The sequence below is a fragment of the Nuphar pumila genome, chromosome 10 (genome assembly GCF_984573655.1).
Source record: "Nuphar pumila chromosome 10, dmNupPumi1.hap1.1, whole genome shotgun sequence".
In the NCBI taxonomy this organism is placed as follows: Eukaryota; Viridiplantae; Streptophyta; class Magnoliopsida; order Nymphaeales; family Nymphaeaceae; genus Nuphar; species Nuphar pumila.
This window is the reverse complement of record NC_143258.1, coordinates 92,357,383-92,374,785: the sequence shown is the minus strand read 5'-3', so window position 1 is coordinate 92,374,785 and position 17,403 is coordinate 92,357,383. Positions and strand designations below refer to the sequence as shown.

The window sequence follows — 17,403 nt, the reverse complement described above, 5'->3', positions numbered from 1 at the left end:
TTTACAAGGGCTAAAAGAGAATAAAAGATAGAGAAGAGGAAGAAAAGGAAGAGAAGGAGAAAAGCAAAGAAAATACAAGCACTCCACCACCAAGAAAACACCTTCAATGAAGAGCATCAACACACGAGCACTTCACCACCAAGAGAGCACCTCCAATGAAGAGCATGAAGTGAGCACTACAATTTCACAAGCACTTAAATGGATTTTGCAAAGGAGGCTTTAACTCTTCTAAATCTTGAGTGACACGCTTTCTAATGCACCAAAAAATTAGCTTGAACTCCAAGCTCTGATACCATGAAAGAAAATAAGGTTTCCCAAAGATGTTCACCAAATCAACAAAGTGGACACTCAAAGAGTTCCACCAAAGCACCAAAAAATCATACACAAGCCACAAAATAGCTCACACACCAAATCCACCCAAGGTGGTTAACACAACAAAATAAAAAATAATATTTTATTGATTGTAGAACAATGCAAGAAGCATACATTAGGAGAGTCATCCCCTGTTTATATACACAAAGAAGAGCCTCTAGAGAGACGTTGGAGCAGGTCCAACGTCTCTTGTGACCAAAAGAAACTATAAAAAAAACCCTAGTTCTAACCTAGTTATACTCTAGTTACATTGTAATATATACTTATATATGTATATAATGCACATACATATATACAATTTTTAACAGCCTCAAGTTGTAAGGTTGATGTAATGGGCTGAGCCTAGCAGCCAGTAATGAGTTCAACTCATCCCATGGTGCCTGTTTTTGTGGTGGGGCAAAGAGTCAACTGCACAACACAGGAATTGGAAAAAGATGTACTTCGATTAGGTTAGTGTTAAGCAGGAAGAGTGGATGCCACCCCTAATGCACAAAAGGCATCCTCTATTTTGACCAAAAAATTCACTCAGAAACTCCACTTGGTCAAGATGAAGGAGTCCGAAAGGACTCTATGCACAAAGACATACACCCACAGTTTGTTTGTAGGTTTTAAGTTCACTTTTTATTACCTTTTACAAACTTTCTGTGGATTGCAAATGCAGGAGTATTTTTGTAATTTTATGCAAACTTTGCTGTTTCTATATTAAGGATCATTTAATTTGGGCTGTTTCTTATTGCATTAAATCATGTTTCTAAGACCTATCCTTCATGCTATAGACACAAATGAGTCAGGTCAAGTTTGATTCACTGCTTCTGAATTTCAAAGGGTGGATCTAGTTCTATATCAACATTCAACTTGGATCTCATTGTGGAGTTCCAGCCTGATCTGATCTGAGACCTTGTAGTATTGGTCCGCTGAAAAGGGTAAACTATATTGATTTTTCTGCAAGAAATGCAAATGGGGTTGGGGTACACCTGGTTCTGATCCAGCTCCAAGCATATTCCATTTGTCGGATTCCAACCCAGATCTGACTATTTATTCACTATCTGACCTGAATTTGAAAATGTATTATCCAGATGCAGTCATGTGGGTTGGATCTGGTTAGGAACTGGGTCGGAGGTTTGACCAATTTGCATACCTGCTTCGTGCGAAATACATGTAACAGAACCTCACTACAGATGCACATAATGATGTTAAACACATTATAGATCCTTACGAGGCATACACACATGGACATATGGAATGTTGTTAAAATTCATTCCCGTTCATGGATATCGAAACATCCACTGCATTCCTCCATCCATATTGCAAATTTAAAATAACCCATGTGGGTATATGCATCAATTGTTGCTAAAGCGTATATTTAGTAAATTTATAAAGAGGATATATTGAAAGATATCCTACATTCCCAAAGTACTGGTGGGTGCCTTGTAAGAGGTGCACTTTTTTCTTTATGCTTTGTTTTATTAATCACTTGGCTGGTCAGTGCTTCTTGCACATGAAAAACAAGAAAAGAAATAGAAATGTGATTTTCTTCCTGTTTTCATAGACCTTTGAACATTCATGTGTAGTTTGGAAAAGTTTGAGGTTTTTCTTTTCTTGAATCCTTTCTGTTATCTGACAAATTTTTTGGTATTTCAAGGTTGGAGGTTTGGCAGATGTTGTGTCTGGTCTTGGTAAAGCATTGCAAAGGAGAGGGCACCTTGTTGAGATCATTCTGCCAAAATATGATTGCATGCAGTATAATAGGATAGATAACCTAAAGGTATTCTGCTTTCATCATGTTAAGCTCTTCTATGAGTTCACTCTCTCTTGCTAATTATGTGTGACATCTGAAGACATAAATTCATAACAATGCTTCTGTTGCAGGCCATAAACGTTGAGGTAGAGTCATATTTTGATGGGCAATTATTCAAGAATAAAGTCTGGGTTGGGATAATTGAAGGTTGAACCAGCTGTCTCTTTTGTCCTTTTCTTCTTTTTTATTTTTCAAACTTATTGCACTCAGTTTGACTGATTACGTTTTAAAATTTGTCCAGGACTTCCTGTTTATTTTATTGAGCCTTTTCATCCAGCTAAGTTCTTCTGGCGGGGACAATTCTATGGGGAGAATGATGATTTTAGGCGTTTCTCGTTCTTTAGCCGTGCAGCTCTAGAGTTTCTTTATAGAGCTGGGAAGAGGCCAGACATAATCCATTGTCATGACTGGCAGACGGCTTTTGTTGTAGGCACTCAAAATGCATTACAGTTCTGCTTATATAAATCACAGTGCTCCTAAGTCGATTTTTGCCTTAGTTCTTTCTGTGATCTTTGTTTGGAAGCAGGAATAAGATTATCAGGGTTTGAATATAATGACCATATGGTTGAAATCAGTTCATTTTAACCAAGGGATCTTAAGTCCAAATCTCACTCTCGCATAACAGAGAACTGTATATGCTCATCTCTAATTCTCTGTCTTTTTTTTTTTCAGGCGCCACTTTATTGGGATCTTTATGCACCCAAAGGCCTTAATTCTGCTAGAATTTGTTTCACATGTCATAACTTTGAATATCAGGGGACTGCACCTGCTTCGGATTTGGCATCTTGCGGCCTTGATGCTTCCCAATTAAATAGGCCAGACAGAATGCAAGATAATTTTGCGCATCAAAAAGTCAATTCTGTTAAGGTGAATGAATGTTTTATCAATTTCAAGTTCCAAAGATGAAGTTTCTTTTTCCCTTTCTCATTGTTTTTAAACTTCCATTATCATTTGACAGGGTGGAATTGTCTTTTCAAATATTGTCACAACTGTGTCACCGACATATGGTCAAGAGGTGCGAACTGCAGAGGTAAGCATTGATATAGTCATTTTATATGAGAATTTTCCTCTTCTTTTGGGAAGAAAACACATTTCTTAATGGATATTAGAATTTACATGGTCATAGGGTGTTCTTAAGCAGCCAATGCATCTTGGGGCTAATGCAATGCATTAAAGCAGCTCATTGTCTGATTAGAGATGCTCAAGAAAACACTGATCCCTTGATTAAATAGTTGATTTAACCAAGTGCTTAGTTGTACTTGATCAAGTAGTAAAACTAAAACCTGTCAAAATTTGACAAATTAATTATGAAATGATTTTTCTCTATAAATTAATGGGATCAAAGTCTTTGAAAGACAGTGTTTTATTTGGCACCTTGGATTGGATTTTGGAGGATTTCATCACATTGATAAGCAATTCATGTTGTTTGGAACCCATTACTCAATGAAAGAGCCAATCATATTTGAATGGATTAGATAAATCTGACAAAAGCATTTAATGGGACTATCTCTACCCTCTGTTATTGCCAGAGCAGATCACTAACTTCTTAGCCATGTCTCATTCCACTTGTCATCTTCACTCTCCTCTCCAAACTCTCAGTCTGAAACCTCTTGACATTGGGGTAGAGTTTAGAGATGTGTTATATTTGTTGTTTTTACTTAAACACATTATTTTTGCTCTACTCTATGTAAGTCAATTTATTTATATTTTTTAAGCATAGAATGGTTATTTTTCCCTTTTCTATGTGTTGCAAACCTCTCTATTTCTATTTATGTTAATTGTTTCTCTCTCTACGTGTGCATGCACGCATGCATATGTGTGTGCATGCATGCTCACACACGCATGCATCTGCATGCTTGTGGAATGTGTTAATTGCATTTATTTATTTTTTTTCAAACTATGTTTTGACAATGGTTAAATATTTTGTTGCTTGACTATCATCATTATCTTTTTTTTTTCTGTATTTTGTGACAGGGAGGACATGGCTTGCATCATACATTAAATACTCATTCTAAGAAGTTTGTGGGCATTTTAAATGGAATTGACACAGATGCTTGGAACCCAGCTACTGATACTTTTCTAAGGTTTCAGTATAATGTTGACGATCTTCAAGGAAAAACAGGGAATAAGGATGCCTTAAGAAAACATCTTGGACTCTCTTCTGCAGATGGCAGTATGCCTATGGTGATTTTTTCTTTAAGAATCCTATTTCTATTTTGATACCTAGGTTCTGTATTATGATATTGAAGATGATTTGAATCTCGTCTTACTCTTCAGACGGAGGTTGAATCTGCTGAGAGAATATATTCCTCCTTATTTTACATGATAAAACTGTTCTTTTCACTTATCAATCTTGATGCCTATCTGGATGCCTTTTGAAAAAGATTTCTTTGGAATTTAAATGTTTTTTCAGTTTTATAGCTGGAACACAAAATTGCCTCTTCCATTTTCCATATCAATTTTCCCAATATAATTTGTAGATTTGGATAAAAAAATTAGGAATTTGAATGTGCTTTTCCTTCTACACTTTTTATATTATTTCAACACCCATTGGAATGATAAATTGGATTTCTAATTTCTATAATGAACATGGACATATTATGATTGTGCTCGAAAGTAAACTGCTTAACTGCATGGTCAACAAGAGGGAAACCCATTTTATTAACTCAAAATGTGTTCCTTAGCAGGATAGATAGGCATGATGCATTTTTTCGAAAAACAATGGTGTTCATGTGGTACTTTTTTGTACTGAATTCCCATGATCAAGGTTTGTTAGATTAAACAGAAGTCACTCCTACAATTTGGTGTTCAATGAATCATTTGCAAGTTGCATATATGTGCATGTTTGGCCTTCTTGATTAATTGTTCCAGAAGTAAGAAAATGTACTTCCTTGATTGCAGTATAGCAAAGTAGCAAACACTTAAGAAAAAAGGGCATGTATCATACGCTGGGATATGAAGTTCATTAGTATGATTTGCACAAGAATTACCAAGATTAGTGTACCATTTAATGGGGAAAAAGGTGTCTCAGATATACATGTGTAAACCATGACTACCAGGATTAAGGAATGAACTTTCTGAAAAATTACTTTTAACACAGAAATTTACCAGAATATAATGAAAGAACCCTGTCATGCAGTCCATGAATTTAATCCACAGAATCTCACATTGAATATGTAGGAAATAATGCTTACATAATTCTTGTTATACAAATCAATATTATATACTTCATATGAAAGCAATCTGCATTCATCGCGTGAGTTTTTGAAATGTGAACCTTTGACAAGAATAGTTGTGCACTCTGCTCAATCCCTCTTTCATTTAAATTGATGTAGAGAGAATTTAGGAGGTTATAGACGTTTTATCTCATTATTCTACTAAAATGAGCCTATTTTACATTTAATCACTTCTACGTTTAAACTTTTACCGTTTCATTCCTAGGAGGTACATTAGTTATGATAGCCACCTTGGATTAGTAGAAAAATTAAAAAAAAAAGGTTTGAAGAAAGTTTTAGGAAGTAAATTGGCTACCTGTAACCACTTGGTCTAGTAAAGAATTTTAGATACAAACTCGTAAGGTGCTGGTAATAGCAAGATTCAATTCAGCTACCCGAACAAATCCTAGCCCAATAGGAACTTCTTACCTCCAGGATATGGGAGGTGTTAGAGATGAGGCAAATGGTCACTAGGACTATTTTTGTTATTCTTTAGCTCAAGTGGGGGTATTTCAATAATTTTACACCAAAGTGAAAATCTCTATCAAATGCATCAAGTTAGACAGATCGGTAAGTTTTGTACTTGGGCAGCTCTTAATACATAATCCTACAAGAATGTTATTTATGCATGGCACGGATATACATCTTTTAATACACAAATTTACAAGAATGTATTTGTGCATGTCCTGTATGCATGGATATATAATCAAATATAGAGGATGTCCCATTTGTTCTTGGATGTCCACCCCTCTTTTCTTTTATTGGTTTGCTGCAGGTTCTTGCTTCATTAGAGGAGTTTGCCAAGTTCTTGTTGGCATCAAGCAATGAACTTTGAATGCTTGCCAACTAAACAATTATAGTTTTTGTGATGGTGTGCTTAATAGCACACTAATTACTTCATCTTTTATGATGTGTCTTAATTCTTCATTCATTTTTACTAGACAATTTCCTTTTGACACACTGCAAGGCATTAAGAGTCGAAGGACTCGAAATAATCTGCATACAGACTATAAAGGGATCTAGATGCTCATCACTTGACCCAGGGTGAGGCATTAAGAACACAGATCTAAAATAAACTTGATATGGAGTAGTCTTACATGATTCCACATAGATAAATTGAATATTAACAAGACAACCATGATAATGTATATCAACAATTTTAGGTAGCAAACCGAAGGAGACAAATCAAGTCAAATTCTTGAAAAAAGATCCATATGCATCTCATTATCTACATACAGTCTGAAATAGGAAAGTAGTTATGTTTGTTAGGGATAGTTTGTATCCATCTTGCACTTTGAGTGGCAAACTGAGCCTCTCAGCTCTCCCAGTTTTTATCTGAATTTTATTTAAGTTACTGTATCCATTAGCAAAGTTTAGTGTTACATTCCCTATGCCACATGTGTCAAGTAATATTTTGAAGATTTCTTTATCATGATAACTTTATGATCCACTAATGTTCAAGAGAGAATGAGCTTGAGAGCCATGAATATCGGTAGTTGAACTTGACATATTCACAAAGCATCTGGACTCAACAAGAAAATCTTCTTGCTCAGGTGATGCTGGGTATTGCCATTCATGTATCTATCTGGTGCTATTGGATGAATTCTTTATGTATGCTTGGAGATAATCTACAATATCAGACCTGAGGATTGGTCTAGTGGCAAAAACTTGCAAACCTGGAAGAAAGGGAAAACTAGAAAATAAAGTTCATGACTGAAAAGCATTGAACAGTTTCATGTATCTATTGTAATGAAAAGAGGCGGAAGCACCAATGGAGCAAAAGTCACTCCTTAAGAGTGACTACAAGAGCCAAGAACACAAACACCAAATGTGCACACACAAAACTCACAAATATAGGAAATGACTTAAAGTCATAAGTTGGATTTATTGAAGAAAGGAAGAGAAGGGTGTAAAAACCCATACATTTACAAGGGGGAACCTCCTCTTTAAATAGAGGAGGGAAGCACTAAAGAGGACCCATAAAGGGGGCTCCCTTCTAGTCGTTGGGAGCCCCAACGGTCATAAATATGACTGTTGGGGCCCCAACGACTAGATGGGTGGGGCCCCTTTATGATCCCAAAAAGCAAAAAGAAGAAATAAAAAGGAAAAAAGAAAAAAAGGAAAAAGAGAAAAAAGTGAAAAATAAAAAAGTACATTTGGGAATTACCAAAATACCCCTATCAGGTTTTTGGTTTATACAAAATAGAAAAAGAAAAAATAATTATGTATATATACATATATACGTATATATACTTATATATATATACTAATGTATATATATATATAAGTATATATATATATTTATATATACATAATTTAACACGCCCCCTCAAACTTTACGGGGAGAAGACCGAAAGTTTGCCAAGAAGAAACATGAATCGTGGAGTTGGGAGCGCCTTGGTGAAGAAGTCAGCTAGTTGATACTCTGAAGTGACATATGGCAATGTGATGGTTCCTTTGAGATATTCGTCTCGAACATAATGACAATCCATTTCGATATGCTTGGTCCGCTCATGAAAAGTGTGATTGCTGGCAATGTATATCGCACTCTTGTTATCACAACAGAGCTTGGTGGGAGTGGAAATGTTAACGCCCATGTCACTAAGAAGACTTCTGAGCCACACAATCTCCATAGTTGTCATTGCCATAGCTCGATATTCAGCTTCGGTAGATGATAAGGAGACCTTCTGCTGCTTCTTGCATCTCCACGAGATGAGAGATTCACCTAAAAAAATGCAAAGACCCGTAATTGAGATCCGATCATTGGGATTTCCTCCCCAGTCAGCATCAGTAAAAGCAGTTAATTCAAGAGATGAGGAAGAGGATAAGAAGAGTCCCTTGAAGATGGTATTTTTGATATATCGCACAATTCTCATTACGGCCGCCATATGAACCGTAGTAGGAGCGTGCTGAAATTGGCTCGCTGCATGAACCACATGAGCTATATCTGGACGTGTGATAGATAGATAGGTGAGGGATTCAATTAATTGGCGGTAGGGGGTTGGATCTTCAAGAGGAACACCATCTTCAAGTCTTAGTTTCGCATTGATAACTTCAAGGGTCTCCACTTTCTTTTCATCAGATATTCCTGACTTGGTACAAATTTCCGCAGCTAACTTCATTTGAGATAAGATGTACCCTCGTGCTGAATAGGCCACTTCAATTCCTAAAAAATATCTCAAATAACCAAGGTCAGACATATCAAAAGTATCTTTTAATATAGACTTAACATCATTTACTCCCTTTTTGTCATTCCCAGTGATGATCATATCATCAACATACAGTAGAAGCATAATAATGGAGTCACCTGTTCTTTTGACAAAAAGAGCAGTGTCAGTATAACAAGAAGAAAAACCTAAATTGATTAATACAGTACTAAACCTGTCATACCAAGCTTTAGGAGCTTGCTTAAGTCCATATAAAGCCTTTTTTAATTTTAAAACTTTTCCATTTAAATTCATACCTGGAGGTGGTTCCATATAAACTTCTTCATTTAAATTACCATTCAAGAAAGCATTTTTAACATCAAGTTGAAAGGTGGGCCATTTTTTGACAGAAGCTATAGCAATAAGGGCTCGAACACTAGTCATTCGAGCAACCGGGGCAAAAGTTTCATCATAGTCTACCCCATACTCTTGGGCATAACCTTTGGCTACCAACCTAGCCTTATATCTTTCCAATGAACCATCACTCTTAGTTTTTACTTTAAACACTCATCTACATCCAATGGGTTTCTTGCCATTGGGAGGATCAATGACTTCCCAAGTTTGTGCCTTTTTAAGGGCATTAAGTGCAAGCTCCGTAGCTTCATTCCAATGATCATATTGTTTAGCATCATTGTAATGTGATGGTTCATGAAATGAGTGAAGAGCAAGAAGACATGCTCGATAATTAGGGGAAAAAGAGTCATAAGAAACAAATCTATTTGGAATCTTAGGAATGCGATTTGATCTTCTTTGAGAGGTTTCTTCTATCGACTCATTTTGAGAAAATCTTTCAAGGGCACATGGAGGATTTCTTTCATTCCTTCTAGAGTAGACTTGTATTTGTCTTGAAGCATTCTCTTCTAAGTTTTGATCATTATTTGGATGTTCAACAAGATCTTCAAGAGGTTCATTAAGATCAATATGATCATCTATGATGTTTTCTTGAGGCAACAAGTCAAATAAAAAGGAATAGTCAATATTTTCATTTGGTTGATGCGAAAAACCATTTTCTTCTTCGAGGAATGTGACATCTTTTGAGATATAAAGTTTATTATTAAGGATGTCAAAACATCGATATCCTTTTTGTTTTTCGCCATATCCCAAAAAAATACATTCAATAGCTCTAGGAGAAAGTTTATCATTTTTGCGAGTTAAAACAAAGCATTTACATCCAAAAATTCTTAATCTTTTATAATCGGGAGACATATTGTAAAGTTTTTCAAATGGAGAAAGATTTTTCAAAGAGGATGAAGGGATTCTATTGATGAGATATGTTGAAGTTAGAACCGCTTCGGCCCAAAAGGATTTTGGGATATTTTTTGAAATCAATAATGTTCTTGTAGTTTCTATTATGTGCCTATGCTTTCTTTCCGCAAGACCATTTTGTTGCGGAGTGTTGGGACAAGAACGTTGATGACAAATTCCATTTACTTTTAAGTAAGTTTGAAAATCATTAGACATATATTCACCTCCCGAATCGGACCTAAGAATAGATAGATTTCCCAAAAATTGATTTTTAACCATAGCATGAAATTCTTTAAAGAACGAGAAGACTTCAGATTTGCGACTTAAGAAGTATATCCATGTAAATCTAGTGAAGTCATCAATAAATACCACATAATACGAAAAGCCTCCTTTAGATAAAATAGGGGAAGGTCCCCACACATCGGAATGAACAAGTTCAAATGGCCGAGTGGCAAAATAACTTCTTTGAGGAAACGAAATAGCTTTAGATTTCCCAAAAATGCAATCTTTACAAGTCATGTGATTGTCTTTACAAGTATTGTTCAAAAAAGGGAAAAGAGACATTTTTACAAAATTTGGATGACCAAGTCTCTCATGCCAAATTCCAATACTTTTATCTTTAACAAGATTGCAAGATGACTTAGATGGAAGCGTTAAAAAGTCCATAAAATAGAGATCACCCCTTCTATGGCCTTGCCCAATCAGCTTCCCTGATTGGAGATCCTGCACGATGCAATCTTTAGGTGAGAAAGAGACTTGACATCCATGGTCGGTGATTTGGGAAACGGAAAAAAGATTTAAATTAATTTTTGGAACAACTCTTACTTTAGGAACAAAGAAATTTTGAGAATTTTTGAAGTCAAGTGTTCCAATACTTTCAATTTTTAAAGATGTTCCATCGGCCGTTGAGACATAGGAGGACATAGGTTCGGAAAAAACATTGGAAAGAGAGTTTTTATGAGATGTCATATGGAAAGAAGCACCAGAGTCTAGTATCCACATACCTGGAGGTGATGAAGAGTAGGCGATGGCGGCTCCGGATGTTGAAGGAGAAGACTTGAGAAGGTGTTGGAGAACTTCGGAGATATGATTAAGAGTTTCTTTGATATCTCCTTCTTTGGTACTTTCTTCCTTCTTTGGAGAATTTTCTCCAACCGCAGCAACCTTTCCTTTAAGCTTAGGACAAACCGGTCTAATGTGTCCCGGTTCATTACAATAGTGGCATATGATTCCCTTTCTAGGCCCATTGATATTTTTGTTAAAGTGGGGAGGTCTATATGCTTTAACATTAGAACCGGGCCTATTAACGGCCAAAACTTCATCATTCCTAATGCTCAAGCCAAGTCGAGTTTCTTCTTGACATACCTCGGCAAGAGCATCTTCAATAGGTAGGGCTTTGCTTCTATGGAGAAGAGATGCCCTCACTTGTTCAAATTCCGGGCGAAGTCCATGAAGGAATTGAAAAAAGTGCTCCTTTTCAATTTGTTCCCTTCTTAGTTCAATGTCTTGTGGAGCAACCCATTTGGGCTCAAGAAGGGCAAGCTCATCCCAAAGAGGAGTTAGAGAGCTAAAATAGTCCCGGACACTCATATCCATTTGTTTGGTGGAACAAATTTTTTCTTGGCAAAAGAATTGCCGAGCAAGATCCTTTTGGGTATACATACCCTTAAGAAAAAACCAAACCTCATTGGCTCTTCTAAACTTGGCAATATTGGCACAATTTTTAAGATCTACGTTGTTCATAAACCATGCCAAGATTTTGGCATGGTTGCTTTCCCAATCCTCGATTTTGGATTGATGTTCATATATGGCTTTGATGCGCTCATCGCCATCTAAAGCCTTTTCAACTTCATTTTCAATTTTGGTAAGAACAAGAGAGGGTTCGGGAGTAGTCCCCATAACAAAACCCCAAAGTTTCTTACCTCTTAGATGATTTTCCATAGCGGAGGCCCACATGAGATAGTTGGACCCATTTAGCTTGAAAGAGAGCTCCACTTTAGAGTCACGTTCCATCGGCACCAAATATACTTCCTTTCTTCAAAACTTTGAGAGGCACACTTTCCGAGATGTCAAAAGAGAAGCCCAATCACCAACCGAGCTCTGATACCATGTAATGAAAAGAGACGGAAGCACCAATGGAGCAAAAGTCACTCCTTAAGAGTGACTACAAGAGCCAAGAACACAAACACCAAATGTGCACACACAAAACTCACAAATATAGGAAATGACTTAAAGTCATAAGTTGGATTTATTGAAGAAAGGAAGAGAAGGGTGTAAAAACCCATACATTTACAAGGGGGAACCTCCTCTTTAAATAGAGGAGGGAAGTGTTAAAATATATGTAATTCATATATATATATATATTTATATATATATATAATACCCGATAGGGGTATTTCTGTCATTTCACAAGTACCCGATAGGGGTACTTGTTTTTCTTTGTTTATTTTTCTTTTTATTTTTTGTAAAATGTATTTTTTATTTTTTTGTTTTTTGCTCACTCAAAAGGGGCCCCATCATGTAGTCGATGGGGCCTCCAACGGTCACATTAGTGACCGTTGGGGGCTCCCAACGACTACATGGGGAGCCCCCTAGGTGGCTCTCCTTTTAAGGCCTCTTGGCCCTCTCCCTCTCCTCCTCTTGTGTATAAATAGGGGTGCTCCCCTCTTGTATTTTTCACTCTTGAGAGCTCTCTCTCTTTCAATAAGAGGCATTTATATTTTTATGTTGTGTTGTCTCTTGTGGGTTTGGGTATTAGCCCCTCTTTGTTTGTTCATTAGTAGATGTTGTAAGTGCTTAGTGCACTCTTTGCTTTTCCGCATATTTCATTACATGGTATCAGAGCCTTGTGTATGCTCTTCATTTTAATATAGCTAGTGGTGTAGCTATATTTGTTTTTTGTTTCTCTCTCCTTGATATTCTCTTGTAAGTGGTTGTTATGGAAGGAGAACAAAAGATTGATCTCTCCTTCAAGCTCAATGGTTCCAACTACATGATGTGGGCCGCCGCCATGGAAAACAACCTCAAAGGGAAAAAGCTTTGGGGATACGTTATGGGCACCATTCCGGAACCACAACTCCAACTAACTAAGATGGAAGGCGATCAAGAAAAGGCTCTTGAAGGAGATGCCCGCATAAAGGCCATTGAAGATCACCAATCTAAAATAGAAGATTGGGAGAGTAAGCATGCCAAGATTCTTGCTTGGTTCATGAATAATGTGGAGCTCAAGATTTGCGCCAACATTGCCAAATTTAGGATGGCAAATGAAGCATGGTTCTTCATGAAAGGTATGTTTACACAAAAAGACCTTGCTCGTCAATTCTTCCTTCAAGAAAAAATCCGGACTATCAAGCAAGGAGAAATGAGTGTTAGGGATTACTTTAGCACTCTTGGCCCTCTATGGGATGAGCTATCCTTACTAGAACCAAAATGGGTTTCTAGTATAGATGTGGAATTAAGGAGAGAACAAATGGAAAAAGAACACTTTTTCCAATTTTTACATGGGCTTAGGCCCGAATATGAACAAGTTAGATCCTCCCTCCTACATAGATCAAAGCCTCTTCCCTTGGAAGATGCCATAGCCGAAATATGCCAAGAAGAAACCCGTCTTGGCATGATTAAAGGAGGAAATGATGTCTTGGCCGTATCCAAACCCGGCAACCATATGAAAACCTACAAACCTCCACATTTTGGAAGACAAAATAACTATAATGGCAACTATAGAAAAGCCATTTGCCATCATTGTCAAGAACCGGGTCATATAAGACCTAATTGCCCTAAGTTGAATGAAGCACCAAAAAATAAAGTTGCTTCCGTTGAAGAAGCTACTTAAAAGAAAGAGGAAGCAATCAAAGGAACAGACTCGTTTTCTCTTGCTCAACTATCGGAGGCACTACAAACTCTACTCAAGATTCCATCAACTTCGGGTGCCGCCGTAGCTTCCTCCTCTCCTCCAGGTATGTCGTCTTGGATCCTTGACTCTGGAGCTTCTTTTCATATGACCCCCCTTGAAAATGAGCTTTCCGATTTATGTAATAATTTTAAAAACTCCTATGTTTCAACTGCCGATGGTACATCTTTACAAGTTAAAAGTCTTGGAACCTTAAACTTTTCAAAAGACTTCTTTGTGCCAAACGTGAGAGTTGTACCTCAACTTAATTTAAATCTCCTCTCTGTTGCTCAAATATGCGATCATGGATGTAAAATCTCCTTCTCAACTAAGGATTGCTCTATACAGGATCTCCGGTCCGGGAAGCTGATTGGGCAAGGCCATAGAAGGGGAGATCTCTATTACATGAGCAACTTGAAACTCCCCATTAACTCTTTTTGTAACCATGTCCAAGATAAAAATATTGATATTTGGCATCAAAGACTTGGACATCCAAGTTTCTCAAAAATGTACTCCTTTCCATTTGGAAAGAAATTTTGTAATGAGAAACATTTTGTTTGCAAGAATTGTATTTTTGGCAAAATGAAATCTACTCCTTTTCCAAACCGGACTTTTGTATCCAAAAGACCTTTTGAGTTAGTCCATTCGGACGTTTGGGGTCCTTCCCCCGTCATGTCTAAAGGAGGGTACTCCTATTATGTCACTTTCATCGATGACTATACTAGGTATGTATGGATCTACTTTCTCAATTTAAAATCCGAAGTCTTTGAGTTTTTTAAAAAATTTCATATGATAGTTAAAAATCAATTTTCAAGTAATATCTCTACTCTTAGATCCGATTCGGGTGGAGAATATTTATCAAATGAATTTCAAAACTATTTAGAAGTAAATGAGAATTGTCATCAAAGATCGTGTCCTAGGACTCCTCAACAAAACGGCTTGGCCGAAAGAAAGCATAGACATATCATGGAAACTACTAGGACACTCCTTATTTCCAAAGAAATTCCAAAGAATTTTTGGGCCGAAGCGGCCTTAACCTCAACTTATTTAATAAATAGAATGATATCTTCATCCTTACAAAATACATCTCCATACGAAAAACTATTTGAAAGAACACCTGACTTCAATAGATTAAGAGTTTTTGGATGTAAATGTTTTGTCCTTACTCATAAACGGGACAAATTATCTCCTAAAGCTATTGAATGCGTTTTCTTGGGTTATGGAGAAAATCAAAAGGGTTTTAGATGTTTTGACTTGAAAAATAACAAACTCTATGTATCCAAAGATGTAACCTTTTTGGAAAATGAAAATGGTTTTGAGAAAACTAAAGATATTGACGAAAGTGAATATACTTTTTTATTTGATCTTCTATCTCAAGAAGATGAGACTCCTCAAGAAGAGGAAATCTCTAATGAGTCTTTGAATGACCTAGAGGAAATCCCTCTTGATAATGCTGTAGATGAGAATAATAGACCAATCCAAACATATGTTAGGCGTGGTCAACAAACTCAGATAAGTGCCTTAGAAAAATACTCTCAAGGATCCGACATTGAAGAAACATCTTTAAGGAGATCCAGTCGGATCTCCAATCCTCCAAATAGGTTTGTTTCCTATGAGTCCCTAACTCCTAGATATAGAGCATGTCTAATTGCATTACATTCATTTCATGAACCTTCACACTATAATGAGGCCAAAAATATTCCCCAATGGGTTAAAGCCATGAACTTAGAGCTTAGTGCCCTTGAAAAAGCAAAAACTTGGGAAATAACTTCGTTACCCACTGGAAAGAAATCAATAGGATGTAGATGGGTCTTCAAAATTAAAACCAAGAGTGATGGTTCATTAGAACGTTATAAAGCACGATTAGTAGCTAAAGGATATACTCAGGAATATGGTATAGATTATGAAGAAACCTTTGCACCTGTTGCTAGAATGACTAGTGTTAGGACTCTTATTGCTATTGCGTCTGTAAAGAAATGGCCTATCTATCAACTTGATGTTAAGAATGCATTTCTAAATGGCGAATTAAATGAAGAAGTTTACATGGATCCCCCACCAGGAGTATGTATTGGTAAAAATAAAATTCTTAAACTTAACAAGGCATTATATGGTTTAAAACAAGCTCCAAAGGCTTGGCATGATAGATTTAGTAATGTAATGACAAGTTTAAATTTTCATTCATGTTATACTGACACTGCTTTGTTTGTGAAAAGTACAGGGTCTTCTGTAGTTATTTTACTACTTTATGTTGATGATATGATCATCACAGGAAGTGATGAGCAAGGCATTAATGATATTAAAAAGGTTTTGAAAGAAAATTTTGATATGTCTGACCTTGGTTTCTTAAGATATTTTTTAGGAATTGAAGTGGCGTACTCTCCTCGAGGGTACATTCTCTCTCAGATGAAACTTGTTGCTGACATCTGTTCCAAATCGGGTATCTCCGATGACAAGAAGACAGAAACCCCAGAAGTCATCAATGCAAAATTAAGGTTGGAAGATGGAACACCTCTCGAGGATCCTACTCCCTACCGGCAACTTGTTGGGTCTCTAACCTATCTATCCATCACACGGCCAGACATTGCTCATGCCGTCCACTCTGTCAGTCAGTTTCAACATGCACCTACAACCGTGCACATGAGTGCAGTCTTAAGGATTGTCAAATATATCAAAAATACCATAACTAAGAGAGTTTTTCTTTCTTCTGCCTCGTCACTTGATTTAATTGCTTATACTGATGCAGATTGGGGAGGAAATCCCAATGACCGTGTCTCAACTACCGGTTTTTATGTTTTCTTAGGTGACTCTATGATTTCGTGGAGATGCAAGAAGCAACACAAAGTATCATTGTCCTCGACGAAAGCAGAATATCGTGCTATGGCCACTACAACCATGGAACTTGTGTGGCTAAGAAGCCTCCTCAGTGATATGGGCATTGTCATCTCTACTCCTTCGAAGATGTGTTGTGACAACAAAAACGCAATCTATATTGCAAGCAATCACACCTTCCATGAGCGTACTAAACATATTGAGATGGACTGCCATTACGTTCGGGATGAATACCTAAGAGGAACTATAGCACTACCTTACGTCACATCAGAGTACCAGTTGGCGGACTTCTTCACTAAGGCTCTTGCGGCTCCTCGGTTTTTGTTTCTCCTTAACAAGCTTTCGGTTATATCCCCGTAAAGCTTGAGGGAGGGTGTTAAAATATATGTAATTCATATATATATATATATTTATATATATAATACCCGATAGGGGTATTTCTGTCATTTCACAAGTACCCGATAGGGGTACTTGTTTTTCTTTGTTTATTTTTCTCTTTATTTTTTGTAAAATGTATTTTTTATTTTTTTGTTTTTTGCTCACTCAAAAGGGGCCCCACCATGTAGTCGATGGGGCCTCCAACGGTCACGTTAGTGACCGTTGGGGGCTCCCAACGACTACATGGGGGAGCCCCCTAGGTGGCTTTCCTTTTAAGGCCTCTTGGCCCTCTCCCTCTCCTCCTCTTGTGTATAAATAGGGGTGCTCCCCTCTTGTATTTTTCACTCTTGAGAGCTCTCTCTCTTTCAATAAGAGGCATTTATATTTTTATGTTGTGTTGTCTCTTGTGGGTTTGGGTATTAGCCCCTCTTTGTTTGTTCATTAGTAGATGTTGTAAGTGCTTAGTGCACT

The 17,403-nt window shown here is 37.0% G+C and overlaps 1 protein-coding gene across 1 annotated transcript in view; it reads left to right on the top strand.

The window, feature by feature from the left end:
- The window catches only part of LOC149827365 (putative starch synthase 4, chloroplastic/amyloplastic), a 49,463-nt gene that overhangs the window by 27,660 nt on the left and 4,400 nt on the right, over nt 1–17,403 (top strand). The window contains exons 6-11 of the mRNA XM_090019312.1: nt 2,015–2,137; nt 2,242–2,317; nt 2,412–2,596; nt 2,843–3,037; nt 3,129–3,200; nt 4,145–4,354. Of these exons, the coding sequence (XP_089875438.1) occupies nt 2,015–2,137; nt 2,242–2,317; nt 2,412–2,596; nt 2,843–3,037; nt 3,129–3,200; nt 4,145–4,354 (861 nt within the window). The remainder of the gene's footprint in view (nt 1–2,014; nt 2,138–2,241; nt 2,318–2,411; nt 2,597–2,842; nt 3,038–3,128; nt 3,201–4,144; nt 4,355–17,403) is intronic.